Source organism: Zerene cesonia, chromosome 7 (assembly GCF_012273895.1).
Source record: "Zerene cesonia ecotype Mississippi chromosome 7, Zerene_cesonia_1.1, whole genome shotgun sequence".
Classification (NCBI taxonomy): Eukaryota; Metazoa; Arthropoda; class Insecta; order Lepidoptera; family Pieridae; genus Zerene; species Zerene cesonia.
In genome coordinates this window covers 3,762,704-3,779,554 of record NC_052108.1, presented here as the reverse complement: position 1 = coordinate 3,779,554, position 16,851 = coordinate 3,762,704, and the positions used below count along the sequence as shown (strand labels likewise).

The window sequence follows — 16,851 nt, the reverse complement described above, 5'->3', positions numbered from 1 at the left end:
ATACTAACACCAGACTTTATTTAGAAAATTCACAACATTTCTAAGACATTATTAAAAAAAATTTATGAATAATCACAAAAATTATTACCTTTTTCAACTGACTGTGTGTCAACTTCGCCATTAGACTGGTCCTTTGGTTTGGAAGGTTCAACACATTCACCCTCCTCTGCCTCGAAGTCCAACTGTTCTTCAGCATCTTCTGTATTACTTGTCTTTTCTTGTACAACCTTTACAAATTACAAAAAAACATAGTAACATAAATTAATGTAAATAATTATTCTTTAAAAACCCTTATAGCTTGAATGCAGAGGAAACACAATAGGATGTTAGTTATGGTATAATTAGGTTTAACTGTAAAATAGTAAATATGAATAATTGTTTTAATACAAAAATGAATTAAGTATAGTTGTACAAATTCATAGACCATCAATACCTTTTCCATCTTCGGTGAATCTCTCTCCTTTTCAGATTTAGGTGATGATTGTCTGCTAGTGCCGTTCACTGCTTCTTGCTTCTTTGAATGTGGTCTTGTCTAAATAAATAAATGTACATTAGTTTTCATATAAAAAAATTGTTAGTTATGTTTTAACAATTTAATTTTTGTCATCTATTTTAATAAAATTTATTTTATGGATTAACACAGTGAAACAATGAGCATCCATGAAGTAAAATCTAGCATTCTGCAACAAAAATGTTTCTCTTTTTTAGTGTTGTAAGCAATCTTTCAATAGAGATTTTAACACATATTACCTTTTTTTATTATTAATTTAACAGTCACAAAACATAAAAAGCTCACCTTTGATGACTTCTCTTCACCCCCATCAGAATCTAAATCTGATACATCAGATAAATCATCATGGCTTAAATTATTCTCCTTATTTTCTCCTTTGTCACTTGTCATTGATTTGCTCCTTGATTTCCTGTCTTCTTGATCAGATTCCATTTCCCCTACATAATTAAAAGTTTTTTTAAATTAACAAATTGTACTCAAATTTTTATATGGCATTAAGTAGGAAGGCAAAAGTGGAAAGCAAAGTTTAAAGTGGGAATAATTACCATCTGAAATTTCTTCAGTAGCTGGATCTTTGGCATTTGTCCTCTTATTGTAAGTAGAACTTTTGCTAGACTGGCTAGATTCTGATTGGCTTCTTCCTCTGGGTGCAGCAACCATTTTTTGCTCGGCTTTTGTGTGTCTTCTCCATTTGTCTTTATTTTCCCATTCATTATTGCTAACTACTGCTCTTTGAGGTGATGTCGTGGGTGAAGCCCTGTCTGGTGATGGTGAAGATGATCGGGATCTAGGTTCAGGATTTCTAGAAGCAGGTGATGTTACTTGAGAGGCAGAATCAGGTGAGACTGGTTGTGACCGGGTGATTGGTGATTTAGCAGAACTAGTAGGGCTCTGAGGTGTTTTGGGACCAGCTGAATATTGTTCTGGCCTTTCTGGAGAATCAATATTTGAGCCCATATCACTTGGGGATTTTGGTGCTTCTGGAGGAGACTTTGGTCTAACAGGTGAAGCTGGCATTGAATTTTCTGGAGAATTTATATCTGAATGTGCACCGCTCAGGTTATCTGGTGTTTGTGGTCTGTTATTAGGTGACTTTTGTGGTGATTGGGACCTACTCTCTGGAGATGGAGATCTTGGACCATTAGATCTAGGTGGTGAAGGAGAATGTGGCGGGGATTTAGGGTCTCTCTTGGAACTCTCAGATGAAGAACTCCTTCTGCTTCTAGAACTGGAACTACTACTGCTTGATGTTGACTGTGTGTCCCCAGCATCACGGGAATCTTCCGAATCCATTCCTGCAAATGTTTTTGTAATGATGCATGTAGATAATTTCAATGTTTAATATTACCCTTCCCAAACAAGCACAATATAATTAATGCAAATTAAGATGGTAACATAAGGTTGTTAATAATAATAAAAGCAAACAAAATTATAATAAAATAAGAAAACTTAAAATTTGATTAAGGTCCCTCTGCCCTTTCATACAATATATAATATACAAAGTCTTTTACAATACAGGTAGTTTCTCAGGAAAAGTTCGAAGATCTTTACTAATAATCTTTAAAGGAAGAGCTCCATACACAAATCAGCCTTGAACATTGTTATAATTCTTTTATTTTTATAAAGTTCAATATTCACTTTACTGGTAGATTACTACTTTCTGATGTATGTAGAGACACATCCAGCCTTACCTTAATATGAACGCCTTGACGCCAGTATCGATGGCACTTTACATCACTTTTCATTTTAAAGACTTTCAACTTTTTTAATCACAACACAAAACGAAACTTAGGTCTGTCACATATACTTGTGAGAACTTTAACTTTCTATTAAACGATAAACTGACGAAAACTTATTAAAATCAACACTACTTCAACATGGCTGTGATACAGGAGGAAATATATAAGAACATAATAAATAATCACTTTTCTTAGCTTCCGTAAGGTTAACTTACGCCCTTACCTTAACTTAGGAAGAATAGACGGAAAATTCTTGAAGTAATATTAAAATTATAATTAAAAAAATCTTCAATTTGCGCCGAAAGCCTTTCTCATCGCATCGCAGCAATCGACTACGTAGATTAAAAATAATAAACGTCATCGACAAAAGACAACAGATAAAATTTCAAAGTATACCTAATCATTAGGTATCTATTTGTTTTAACACTAAAGTTGCTGGGCAAATAAATCATAAACTACATTTGATATATTCAGTTAATATTAATGTGCATATCTTTTATATTTATGTTTTGTAATAACGTATAAATTCAATACGCATTTCTTTAGAACCATATCAAAAAATACAATTCCTTGTATCCAGTGACAACTTACAATAAACGAATTAAGAAATAATGTTTTAGGCGGGAAACTTAAATTTTCGTCTTTTGCTAATTTCGTCGACGATACGACCGACTCTATAATTCTTACAATTTGATAGTTGGTATAAGTGCTAAGAAATATGATTGATAAAGCACTTGATGACAACATATCTGAAAATGATGAAGAGGAAAGTTTCTTTCAAGACGTAGACATTTTACAAAAACATGGAATAAATGTAGCCGATATAAAAAAATTAAAGAGTGCAGGTATTTGCACGATAAAAGGCATTCAAATGTCTACAAAAAAGAAATTGTGTAATATAAAAGGTTTTTCCGAAACAAAAGTTGAAAAAATAAAAGAAGCATGTTTAAAAGTCGTAACTCTTGGATTTATGACAGCCTTGGAAGTTAGTGACCGACGAAAACAAGTTTTTAAAATCAGCACCGGAAGCAATGAATTAGAGTAAGCAATACAATCTATAATGTTCAACTTCTTATAGTAATAAAATATTAATGTCTGTATTTTTTACACGTTTACATTTTGACGCATTATGAAGAACTTAAAAATATGTACATGTAACACTAAATACATACTTACTTAAACATATTATACAGTATATTTTTTGATATGACACTAATCTCACATTTTGTCATGTTTAAGCAAATTGTTGGCTGGCGGAATTGAATCTATGGCGATTACCGAAGTTTTTGGTGAATTTCGCACTGGAAAAACACAATTGTCTCATACTCTATGCGTTACAACACAAATACCAAACTCCTTTGGTTACCATGGCGGGAAAGTAATGTTTTTAGATACAGAACATACCTTGTATCCTTTCATAAGATTAGAATAAAATATTAAATCCCATTTATATAATTTCAATATAAATGAGAACCATTAATTAATGTAATTTATATATAATGTCAAAAATTTTACTATAAAATTATTATGTAATGACGCGGAGGTAATGAAATTTGCATGCCCTTTGTGGCTAATATGTTGATCGTATTGTAATCTTTTGTACACACATTATGCAAATAAATAATTGTCATTATTATTATTAACTAAATTGAAAAAATGCGTTAAGCAGTGCAGCGCAGCCCCCATGCTTCAGACATATTTTTATCTCATATGTCCCGAAAAATTCTTGTTATGTTTCTTAACGCACACAAAAGTCGCCCAGATCGGTTAAGGCCTATCGCAGATAGGTTTAACTTGGATCAAAATGGAGTTTTGGATAACGTGTTATACGCAAGAGCATATACCTCGGAGCATCAGGTAACTAATTAAGATTCTTTTTCAGGGACATAACACAGATGAGACTTTAATCTAGACAAAAATGTATATTTATCAATGCATTTACATTAGGCTTGTTACGTTATGATATAAATATATGAAACAAAAAAAAATGAAAATAATGAAATAAATAAATAATAGGCTAGGCCTATATGGCTAAATGACGGACTTCCTTTCCGAAAGATAACAATTTTATCACTCAACAGAAACTAATTTCGCTGATACCTATTTAAATGAATTTACTGTTTTTGCTTTTATCTAGGTCTTCAGTACCTACCTAGAATCATCATCATCATCAGCCCATATATGTTCCCACTGCTGGGACACAGGCCTCCTATGAGGGTTCAGGCCATAATCCACCACGCTGGCCAAGTGCGGGTTGGCAGATGTCACATGTCGTTGAACTTTTGATTCTCGGACATGCCGGTTTCCTCACGATGTTTTCCTTCACCGTTTCAAGAAGTGGTGATGTTATCTACATGCGCAGATAAATTGAAAAATCAATTTATTTCCTGCGCGCTCGCTCGGTCTCGAACCCCGACTTACCGATTTTGAAGTCCGAGGTTCTCACCACTGAACCTAGAATATGTAAATAATATTATAATGTAATAATATTATACCTACCTAGAATATGTAAATAATATTAAATATGTTTAAAAAGTAAATAAATCGTCATCATGGAAATTGAGTACACACATCATGCAGGTTACTATAGAAGAACTAATCAGGTCGCTAACATCAATACTGAGCTAGTTTTAACATCTTAAGATAAACAAGATCTAAATATGGCGTTCCTTGCTCCACTTTTTAATCCACATAATCAATTGATGTTCAATGTTGATTGGATAGATGTCGAACCATTTTGGTTTGATTTATTAATCTTACCATAAAATACAGTACATATTCATAAATACACATACTCACATTATTGTTGCTAATACTACTACCAAATTTTGACTCTTATTATCTAGGTATTTCTTAGCTATTCTGAAACATCCAATAACTTTAGGTATTCTTCAGATTATAAAACAATTTATAATCTCAGCCAACATTTATTTGAGTACTGTGTACAGTGGCAGTATTAAATTGAAAACTCTTATTTTTTACAAATTTGACTTTTTATAACAAAAATGTGAAATTCGAATCCTACATATCCACTTTTTCAATTAATTTTCACACTTTTCACACAAATACTAAGTACTCATATCATCTTTTTATTTCAATGTATTGTCATAGGCCGAGTTATTAGATTTTGTAGCTGCTAAATTTCATGAAGAGGCCGGGGTTTTCAAACTTCTTATAATAGACTCTATTATGGCTTTATTTCGAGTTGATTTCTCTGGCCGCGGTGAATTAGCAGACAGACAACAAAAATTGGCTCAAGTGCTTTCAAGGTTGCAAAAGGTTAGTTGGCATGTTAGTAGATATATCAATTTATATATCTAAGCAAAGTTTAAAAATATTACACAATTAATCTTTGAATGGCTATTGATAATCTAGCAAGAATGTTTATTCAATTATTGAAAAATCTTATTCATCAAAAACTTCAAATGATTTTAGAGATTTTTCATACATAAGACATTTTTGAGTACAGTGTCTGCCGCCATGGTAAACTTGAGAATAACAATTACCAATAAAGAATTAAAATACAATATGTAATATTTTGTTTACATGATGGTTTTATTTGAAACTGCTCATCAAGCAAACGCGTGTCAAGAATGCATAGATAAAAGCATCCGGGTGGACTATAAGTTGTAATGGCTCCATTTCGGGCTTTCGATAAGATAAATGTTATACTGGATTTCAGAAGACAATATTTTTATCTTCCAATAGCGACATAGGTCAATGTTAGATTAAAATATTATTTCATTATTGTTTTAAAAATCGGTCAAGTGCGAGTCGCACTTGTGACACTACGGATCCCGTACAAATAACCTAAAGAGTATTAAATACACCGGCGCCATAGGCGCTTACTTCATAGATTAAATGACTTCAAAAAAAATAGTCAATCATCCCATTTATGACCGTGCCAACCGTTGCATAACCTCGAATTTTTATTAAGGATTTGTTGTTATAGCAGCAACGGAACACTGTCTCTGAAAATTTGAACTTCTTGAATGACAAAGAGCCGAAGTCATAGAAATAGGACCCCGATTTACCCTTTGGTTTCGGATTTCCATATCGTTCGTACTTATGGATTCATTGATACTTTTAATGAGGATTAATTATGAAATATAATAAAGAGGAAAAGTTTTTTTGTTTGTTTGTACCTTAAAGGCTCCGAAACTATTGGTCCGAGTTTGAAATTTCTTTACGAACTTTTTTCTGTGCGAACATCTAGTAAAAAAATGAATTTAACCAAAATATGTATTTTAGATATCCGAAGAATATAACGTAGCAGTTTTTATAACAAATCAAATGACGGCTGATCCAGGGGCTACTTTATCTTTTCAAGTAGATCCCAAAAAACCTATCGGTGGAAACATTTTAGCCCATGCCTCTACAACAAGAATAGCCCTTAGAAAAGGCCGCGGTGAAAATCGAATCGCAAAAATTTATGATTCCCCAGATTTACCAGAAAGTGAAGCTACTTTTGCAATAACGAGTGGTGGTGTAGCTGATGCTAAAGATTAATGTAAATAATAATAAACAAATTGAATATTAAATACTGATCAATGTGTTTTAATGTTTTTATTATCATGTTTAACGTGGCTACTACAAGACGAGTATCTAAAGATGTATATCTACAAATAAATAAGTAAGTAAGCTATTAACCAAATAGCTGCAGACAGTTCACAACGTATTATGTATTAACAATTACCTAAAGTGATTGGCCTGTATAATGATTCAACATCGATAACATATTGAACCGACGCAGTGGCAAGGAATTCCGAAGAGTCGCGACTCGCGACGCACACGTGCGCCAAAGTCCATTCAAACAGGATCGCCTTAACATCGTCATAGTGGCGTGACTCGATTGAGCCAATTGAGTCGACGCTCTAGAATAAAACAAGATTAGATAAACTATGCGACAAATAATATGCGTATTGTACTACAGCACAACTTTGTGTAGGTACTGAAATTGCACATTTTTAAACATTCAGACATATCAATTTAAAAATACCATTTTAAATCGAATGTGTTGAATGATTTAAAATATTTCTATTTTTATTTAATAAAAAGGTTATGTATTTAAAATAAGATAAAGTGAGAACTCTTTATTAATATTTTAAGAGAAAAGAGATAAGAATGTAAAACAATACCTCGTCTGTTTGACATCAATTATAAAAAATTATTAGTTGCTATTTTTTAAATTAAATTCTCGTTTTTATATTTCATGTATGTTATATAAAGCTCGGAAATACTTCCAATAAAATCTAAGATAGACGAGGAACATAAACGTAACAACAATTTAATAAATTGTGGTTTATTTTTATCAGTACATTCAAACATAAGTCGATCGGCGCATGTGAGTAAAATTGTCAAAGTCATTTGAGAATATTTCGATATTGAATTGTCACTTGTCAGTTTTATTCAGAATTTGTTAGTGTGTGGAGGTCGATACGGTAGATTTCTACAAGATTTCGTATTTTATGTGAAATAAACAAGTTAAACTAAATTATTTGATTTTATTAAAAAAAATTGTTTGCAGTGAATCTCTCTAGTATATTATTTGTGTTATTATGAGTCATTCTAATGAAAAAAGGCAAATACGTGTTTGGTGTGATGGGTGGTAAGTCAATTTTTTTTTCTGCCGTTTTATTATGATTTACAATAGAAGTTTTTAGCTTTATATTTCTTTTTGAATACGCTCCTATGCAGAAGCCAAGATTATCAAACTACAATAATATTTACACCTATATTTAAGCATTGCCGGAAGGTTTCGGCGTAATTAGCGCCTGGCGCTTAATTTTATTTTTTCTGGTGTTAACTCAGCTTGAATAGTCTACCGAATTTATGACACATTATTAATTTTCAAAGTGGATGAAAATGTGGAATGACTTCTTATAGAAATATATTAATAATATTTCATATAAATTGTAGTACAGATTTCCTGTAATAATAGGAAATCTACCACAATTTATGAATTATAAAAATGGTATAATATATAATAATGATTTATTGCAAAAAAAGAAAAATTAAGTATAATATTAATTCAATACAGTTGATTTATTTAAAATAAAATAAAATAAATGATAAATGTGAATAACAACTAACAAAAAGCGAAACTTTCAGCTATGACATGGTTCACTTTGGACATGCAAATTCATTAAGACAGGCAAAAGCATTGGGTGATGTGTTGATAGTTGGTGTTCACACAGATGAAGAGATAGCGAAACATAAAGGGCCACCAGTGTTCACTCAAGAGGAGCGATACAAAATGGTTCGAGCCATAAAATGGGTTGATCAGGTGGTTGAAGGTGCCCCTTATGTCACAACTCTTGAGACATTGGATAAATATCAGTGTGACTTCTGTGTACATGGAGGTAATTTTTTTATAGGAATTCTACCTAATTCCCTTCCTAAATATGTTATATATGAGTGTGTGTGTGTGTTTTAAATGGCTATATTCAAAATGAATATAATTTATTTTTGTTCAAGAAGTATATATACAAGAAGTATACTACAAACTACGAAAGAAAAAAAATATATAAATTAAAACATGGTGGTAAATAAATATGTAATAATAATTCTACCTACCTATAATATTAATAAATCCATTGTCATACATCAGAATGTTTCATTGTATTCAAATCAAAACATATATGCCTAATTTGTAAATAATACTCATTTTCCAGATGACATCACAGTAACAGCAGAAGGAATTGATACATATCATTTAGTCAAAAGTGCTGGTAAATATAGGTAAATATTGATTCTGAATGAATAAAATGTGATTGTCTTAATACACATATTATTTATAGTAAATACTTTAATATACAATTATATGCTGTGTTGCTTATTACAAAAAATAATACTACACAATAATTAATCATTGAAAATTATATAGTACAACCTCTATAAAAACATTTTAAAATTGATAATTTTCAATTTTTTTTAAGAATAATACTGACATTTTTGCAAAAAAGTTGTAAAAATATTAATTTACCAAATGTACATACATTATTCAATGAACAAAAATATTTTAGTCATGTCAATAGAAAAACTTTATATGCATTCATAGTTAAAGCAATTTGGCAGAATTGATGAAATCTTTTAAATGAATGGTAATAATAAAGCTGTAAATTTCTTTCAGAGAAGTGCCTAGAACAGCCGGTGTATCTACAACAGATCTTGTTGGAAGAATGCTATTACTCACCAGAGAACATTTCAAGTAAACCTTGTTCTTTGCTTTCACATGTTTGTTTATTTATGTATTTATTAAGTTTTCGTATTAGGCATTTAATTCATTATTTCATCGTTATATTGTTATATACAAACAATGAAATAATTATGTATACAGTAATCAAAATAATCATAGCAATTGATGGCGTGGGGTGTCTCTTAGTTACAAGGAACTGATAGAGTTGAAGCAATTTAATTGTTGGGGCGGGGTCATGTCTGGCTCAGAGGTCAGGCGTTGCACGGTTCGGCGAACGACGGAAGTTTGAATCCCGCCCTGTGATCGATTTTTTTTTCTATTCCTAAATTTTCTTTTTTCTAAAGCATTTCAATGCTATTAAACTAAAAATTTAATTTAATTGGTTATATAAAGAAGTATCTTTATCTAAGACTAACTGCGCCCCGCGGTTTCACCCGCGTAAGTCCGTATCCTGTTTTCCAGCTGTCTATTTACCAAATTTCATAGCAATCGGTTCTGTAGTTTTGCGTGAAAGAGCAACAAACGCACACACATACTTACAAACTTTCGCATTTATAATATTAGGAGGAACATTATATTATTACAGAATAGAAAGAGAATGAGTAGACATGTAAATAAATATTACAAGTCTTATTTGTTAAATTTGTTTATATTGTAACAGTGCAAGACCGTATTTAATAATTTACTACATATTTTTGCCTGGCTTTACGTCATAAAATCATACACCCTTGTGTCTTAATTGAACAAACAATCGACTACTAAATAAATACTTATTTTCTCCTACATCAGTTCCAATGACCGATAAATAACAGTATCCCTTACCTTCTAGGAGAGGTGACAAAGAATACACCGTGGCCCTGGACCACTCGTCTAATCTCGGGACGGACTCAACCGCGCGGTCGCCGTATACGGGATGCTCACAATTCTTGCCGACCACACAGAAGATTATACAGTTTAGTAGTGGGCTATCGCCGAAGCCGACCGACAAGGTTTGTGTGTTTGTTTGCATAAGTTAAAGTGATCTTGTTATTAAAAATTATAAAAAAAATAATCCCATTTAAAATTGTTTTTGTTTTTTTCTAACAATAAATATTGTGTTGTAGTGGTAAAGTAATTTGGTGAACTTAAAACAATATGTCCAATAAATTTTTTATTACATAGTTTCGAAAGACATTACAATATCAATAAAAACGATCTTATATTGGATACGTGAGTAATATTGTTTTTTTTTTTGCAATTACTCCTCAGTTTATTTGTTCAGAACTTCATGCCGCGAGTCCGACTCGCACTTCACCGATTTTTATATCCACCAAAACGTTTTAATTCCTACACTGTACTTAAAAATTAAAAAAAATCTACAAATGCAGACAAATTTTAAGCACGTACTTATTTATTTGATTTATGATGCTGACTGTACCTATGTATGCGTAGTTCATAATGCTTATCTTAATCAGGAAATCAATCGAGTTTTGATGAAGTACATACTAAGAATGAAGAACTGAAATTTTATTAATGTTTTTTTGTTATTGTTATGTATTAGCTATTTGAAACCCAAAGCTCGTTTAAATAGGCTCGAAATTTTCTTGAAATTCTTTTGGGTGCCCCAAATTTCTTGGTTTTCATAAAATATGCAATAATAAGTTATTGAATTTATATTATATAAAAACAAATAATGGAATGCGCCATACTAAATTCTAACAAAATAAACTCAATGCTCTTTACCTTGACCTTAAAACAGATCAAGTTTCTTATTATGTAGTTATTTTTAAATAAAGTTACAAATACATTTTGTACAATGGAAAGTTTATTTAATCTTATTCTATCCGAATGAATCAGGAAAAGCGTTATTCAAATATTATTTTTTTCTTTGTTAATGGCTTTTACATAGAGATATTGAGACGTGTTTGAAAATGATTCAATCAATGACCGATACTGGTATATTAAAATCGATTATATCATTTTTCTTAAAGAAAAACTTCAGTTGTAAATCCCGATCCCACTGAGGGCAACACTGCTTTGTACTTTTTTTATGATATTTTCATGTAATATAAATTTCTTCTAAATTTAAATGTTCCGTGAAATTTTTACACAATAAGGGAGGAGCGAGAAATTAAATGACATGGTTGCTCTTAAGAATATAAATTGTTATGTAGGATAAACTATGTTCTGACATTTCACTTCTCCTAAATTTACATACATTTTGTTATTTTTGACAGTTGACCTCGTCTCAAGTTGTTACATTACGACCGTAAATTACTGTAACGTATTTATTATTTTGAAAAAAAAATTTTTTAAACAACCATGCGCCTCTAAGAAACATAATCGCGATTAATTTTGTATGAACATTTTATTAAACCTTGAACTTAGATCGTCGGTAAAATCGTTACTTAAACTTGAAACGTGAACACAATACTTGAAGGCCGTTATAGAGAAACGATTTAACTTCATAATATAAGTTGTCATCAAATATCTTTAATAAAATGTTTGCAGAAAATTAAATCGCTTATAGTGATAAATGCTGTCTATCGTAGTGCATATTGTAACCTAATTTGCCAATATTGTATGCAGTATGTGATAGCTATCAGCTCTTTATCGGGTTATCAACTATCGTGTTAAACGTATGATATTAGTTCACGCCCATTCAATTTATAGTTCATTTCTTTACTATTGTATCTTTTTTTTATTCCCTTACTCGTAATATACATAATGTGACGATTTTAATGAGTTTTAGTCAGTAAAATAATTTTTAATTAATAACAATATCATACCTTATAATATTTAACTTATGACAAATTTTTGGAAAGAAGTTAGAAATTTAGAACTGTGTCCAATAAATACCGCTTTACGGTAAATTTTTAAATTCTGTTGTATAAATTTTTGTTATAAAAATTTTGTATTCCTTCCTTATTCCCGAGCACTGGTGGCTCAGTGGTTAAGAAGTCGGATAAATTAATTCTTTAATTTATCTGCACATTACCCCACCAAATCACCTCTACTCAAAATGTCACCACTACTCAAAATGATGATGGAAAATATCGCCAGGAACCGATATGTCCACGAACCAAAAGGTCGACAACATTTGACATTGCCTACCGCATTTGGCCAGCGTGGTGGATTATAAACTGTACGCAATGCACATTGCAGTGGGAACAAATTTGGGTTAATGATGATGATTTTGTTTTCAGGTGGTATACGTAGCTGGTGCGTTCGATTTGTTCCACGTCGGCCATCTTGACTTTTTGGAAGCTGCGCACGCACAGGGTGACTTCTTGATCGTCGGTCTACATACGGACCTAGAAGTGAATAGATACAAAGGGTCTAACTATCCGATAATGAATCTGCACGAACGCGTGCTATCAGTGCTCGCGTGCAAGGTAATTGCAAACAATATTATCGTAATTAACAATTTGTATCTATACGTGTTTGTATTATATATGTAAAGTATTTATAGCATGTTTAAAAGTAGTTGTAGGAAATAATTATTTAATACGTGTTATGTTTATATTTTGGTTTGTACATATGTAATGTGTGTCATTATGCGAAAGGGTTGTTATCGATTATGTAACTAACTGTCCGCCCCGGCTTCTAAAACTGAAAGAATTTTTCAAATTGGACCATTAGTTCCTGAGATTAGTGCGTTCAAACAAACAAGCACACTTTTCATCTTTATAATATTAGTATAGATTAAAATTGTAAATGTAGTAATGTTAATGAAAATAGAAAAAGATACTGTAAAAGTATTAATCGATAGAATGATGCAATTATTATCGTGTGTTTCTGTAGGTTATGGAAAATTTTATATTTTTCTTGAATCATATAAATCTCAACATGTTATTAATTAATATTACCTATCTTTTAATGTATACAAAACCAGTTATCTATTTAGATATAATCAAAGTAGTGGGTGTTTTTGTCCACGTACTACATATGCTATGATAACTTCAACAAGTATCAGTATCGGTTCACGTCGGGAAAATGGGTTATTTATGCACTTATGCTAGTTGTTCTCCCCAGCTTCGTTCGCAGTATAAACATAACCTATAGCATTCAGAGATTACGTAACTATCCAACGGTGAAATAAGTTTAGATTCCGTCTAGTAGTTCCTTAGCGCATTCAAACAACTAAACTCTTCAGTTTTGTATTACTGACTATTACTTCCTGACTATTACTATTGTTTAGAAATTAAAGACTTAAACGGATTTTAAACGTGATGTTTTCATTATGTTATTTAGCGTCCCCCGTGACCACGCTCGCTGTAAAGTGTTGGAAACGTCGGTTTAATAATATAATGCATAAATCGCGTTTAAAATCAAGTTTAAAAAGTCTTTAATTTCTAAATGATTAATACTCGCGTAAAACCAATGAAAAGAAAATACTATATTCCTATAGTACTTATTTTTTTAAACCTTCCCAAGAATAGTACAGATATAGATTTTTTACAATAAATATCCACTTATGCAGCTTCGCCCGCGTGGTCTTAATAAATTACCACGGTACAAACTGTCATGCTCTATTTTATCCCCTTGGGGATAAAATTTATCAAAATCCTTTTATTAACGGATGCCTTGATGATCTATCTGCATGCCAAATTTCAGCTCGATCCGTTCAGTGGCTTGAGCTGTGCGTTGATAAATCACTATGTGTGGCAATGACCTTTGAGTTATATATATTTAGATTGATTTGTGTTATTAAACAAACAAAAATAAATAAATAGAAATGTTACATGTAAATTAATAATGCTTGATTCGTTAAAAATAAAATTGATATGTAGACCGGATGATACAATAATAGTAGATTGTTGTTTCCTATCTGTCGATTTGTCATTTCCCTAATGCACTATAAATAAATTTATATTTTATTTTTTTCCGTGTTAGTGCCCAAACCAGTTCTTGTAATCATTTCATAAGGGGTCTCTTTCCTAATCATATCAAGCTGAAGAGTTTGCATGTTTAAACGCGCTTTTCTCAAGAGCTAAAATTTTAATTTGAATTTGAACTACTGAACCGATTTTATAAACTCTTTCACCGTTGAACATTTACGTGATCCTTGAATGCTTAACCACGAGCGAAGCCGGAGCGAACCGCTAGTGAGCAATATATATAGCTTTAAGTAGTAATTCGTAAGCTGAAAGAACTTGGATAAGTGCAGTTTGAAATGGAATTAGATATTTGCTTTCAAGTGATAAAAATGCATAAATAACAATTTCGTTTTAATTCCCCGATTTGTTCTAATACATGCAAACATTTCTTTCAACTATCTTGATGAGCCATGTACATGAAGAACTCTCAAACATTCACTTTGCCCGGGTAGTTAATGGAATTTCCCTTGCGAATGAAATTATTGACATGATAGTCTATGGCTATATCACTCCTCTGTCCTCTTAACACGAAAATATATAAAAAATGCGATGTGAGAGAAAAACATATGATCACACACATTTCGCATTTTTAATATTTATATATAATAATATTTGGCACCCTTACTTTCTTACTATCTAATACTTAAAATGCGAAATGTGTGCAATTATTTCTATTTATAACAATATTGCAGTACGTCCACGAAGTGGTCATCGGCGCGCCGTACAGCGTGACCGCGGACCTCATGGACCACTTCAACGTGGACGTTGTGTGCCATGGCGCAACGCCGATCGCGCTGGACGCGGACAAAAGTGACCCGTACCAGGTGCCCAAGCGACGGGGCTGTTTTAAGGTATGTGTGCTGTTTAAATGCGTATATTTCTTTTTAAAGTTGCCAGTTACATGGTCTCCACTCTCTAATGAATTAAGGTTTGTGTAAAGAAACAAAATACTTTTAATAATTTCGACCTTTTTTATTTTTTTATAAGGCAAACCAAATTAGTTTATATAAGATCAAAAACTAACACTGTTGGGGTTCTTACGATTCGGGATTTTTAGTAAAGACGTTATTTTAGAATGTTTAAAAATTCTTTTATTTATTAAATTATAATATTAATATTTTGACAACTATAAAAAAATTGCTGTTAAAATAATCTTATATTTGTTACTGCTTAAAAAAAAACATATCATTCGACCGAATTCGTTCTCGATTAATGCAAGTTATTTTATTTCCGTTTAATTTTTTAATATTGCACTTGTATTACAGATCTTAAATTCTGGCAACACAATGACAACAGAGGACATAGTGCAAAGGATAATACGTCATCGGCTTGAATTTGAAGAAAGGAACACGAAGAAGGAAAAGAAGGAAATCGCCGCAATGCAAGCCCTCGAGAAAAAGCCAACTCAAAATGGGGATTGTAAGACAACGAAATCGGTAGTAGTATAAATAAATCTATGGAATTCTAGATAATTTTTTAACTTTTCTCCTGTAAAATTAATGTTTGAAATTAAATTGTGCTATTAAATGGTTATAGATATGTGATGCCATAATCATGGTTGGTGAATATTATGTAATTTATTGCTTATAGTATTTAATAGTTTTCCGTTAAATGTTATACACTTATATATTCCTGTATTAATATAAATGTACAAACATTATATTTAGAAACAAATGAATTCCAGTGTTCTGTTGCTTTTAAATAAATAAAATATTAAACTATATGTGTAGTTTGTGCGCGGCCATATTGAGCCAGTAAACACCAAAAACTTATATAGTTAAGAATATTAATATAATTATACTCAAAATGTTATAACCATGTGCTTTATTATTTCCTGTACAATTTTGTAAATACTCTATTATTCCATAGATAAGCTATTTTTGTCGTGTAATTTAATTTATGGTGTCATGGCATTCTCTTTATTTGTGGATCAGTCATATTAAATTATGGTGTAGTCATATTTAAATGTTAATATTTTATCTTTATTTATAAATAATAATTAAAACATAATATAAAAAAATAAATATTCATGAAATAATTGCGATTCGTTTTAATTTTACAAACTGTCTCATTTTTCTGGTATAATTTCTGATTTATGGAAATTGTCTCTCTCTAATTTTTCAAGCCTTCGACTATTTAATTTGTATCCCCCACGAGTATGGTACATAAATATCTTTTGTTCATAATATTCAAAATAGGGAGACGAACACACGTACATACACTAACCATTGAACATTGTTTTTAGAAATTTTTAGTTATTATATTACGAGATCCGGATGCGAAATCAAGATCATCTCGTAGATATAGAAATTAAAAACTTTTCAACGGATTTTAAACGCGATTTATTCATTATATTATTAACCCGACGTTTCGAACACTTTACAGCGAGCGTGGTCACGGGGAGACTGAAGTTTTTAATTTCTAAATGTATAATACTCGCGTGAAACCAAACACAAGAAAATACTATCTCGTAGATAATCAATTTCGAATTTTTACATTCATTTGGAATTGGAAAATCGATGGGAACCGCTGCCCACTCAGCCG

General features: G+C 31.4%; 3 protein-coding genes across 7 annotated transcripts in view; 2 read left to right on the top strand and 1 right to left on the bottom strand.

Moving 5' to 3' along the window:
• Positions 1-2,593, bottom strand: part of LOC119840842 (zinc finger CCCH domain-containing protein 18) — an 11,987-nt gene extending 9,394 nt beyond the window's left edge. For 3 of the 4 annotated variants that reach the window (XM_038367610.1, XM_038367612.1, XM_038367614.1), the window contains exons 1-5: positions 2,474-2,593; positions 1,057-1,806; positions 797-948; positions 434-532; positions 89-227 (exon numbers count right to left, since the gene is read on the bottom strand). In XM_038367610.1, the coding sequence (XP_038223538.1) occupies positions 89-227; positions 434-532; positions 797-948; positions 1,057-1,804 (1,138 nt within the window). In that variant the 5' untranslated portion in view covers positions 1,805-1,806; positions 2,474-2,593. Of the gene's footprint in view, positions 1-88; positions 228-433; positions 533-796; positions 949-1,056; positions 1,807-2,202 lie in introns of all 4 variants that reach the window. The other variant, XM_038367611.1, reaches the window with a different exon arrangement.
• A 372-nt stretch (positions 2,594-2,965) lies between these two features.
• On the top strand, positions 2,966-6,759 carry LOC119828162 (meiotic recombination protein DMC1/LIM15 homolog). Its single transcript, XM_038350256.1, has 5 exons — positions 2,966-3,291; positions 3,490-3,657; positions 4,005-4,107; positions 5,362-5,529; positions 6,502-6,759. Exons 1-5 carry the CDS (start codon positions 2,969-2,971, stop codon positions 6,757-6,759), a joined length of 1,020 nt encoding a protein of 339 aa, XP_038206184.1. The 5' UTR covers positions 2,966-2,968.
• An 886-nt stretch (positions 6,760-7,645) lies between these two features.
• Positions 7,646-16,205, top strand: LOC119828297 (ethanolamine-phosphate cytidylyltransferase). Of its 2 annotated transcripts, none has more exons than XM_038350416.1 (8): positions 7,646-7,858; positions 8,362-8,612; positions 8,925-8,991; positions 9,383-9,460; positions 10,281-10,437; positions 12,634-12,822; positions 15,000-15,158; positions 15,573-16,205. In XM_038350416.1, the coding sequence occupies exons 1-8, from the start codon at positions 7,809-7,811 to the stop codon at positions 15,753-15,755; spliced, it is 1,134 nt and encodes a 377-aa protein (XP_038206344.1). In that variant the 5' UTR covers positions 7,646-7,808; the 3' UTR covers positions 15,756-16,205. The 2 variants fall into 2 exon arrangements, with proteins under 2 accessions (XP_038206344.1, XP_038206343.1); XM_038350415.1 differs by having other exon boundaries at positions 7,647-7,858; positions 10,278-10,437.
• The last annotated feature ends 646 nt before the right edge of the window (positions 16,206-16,851 follow it).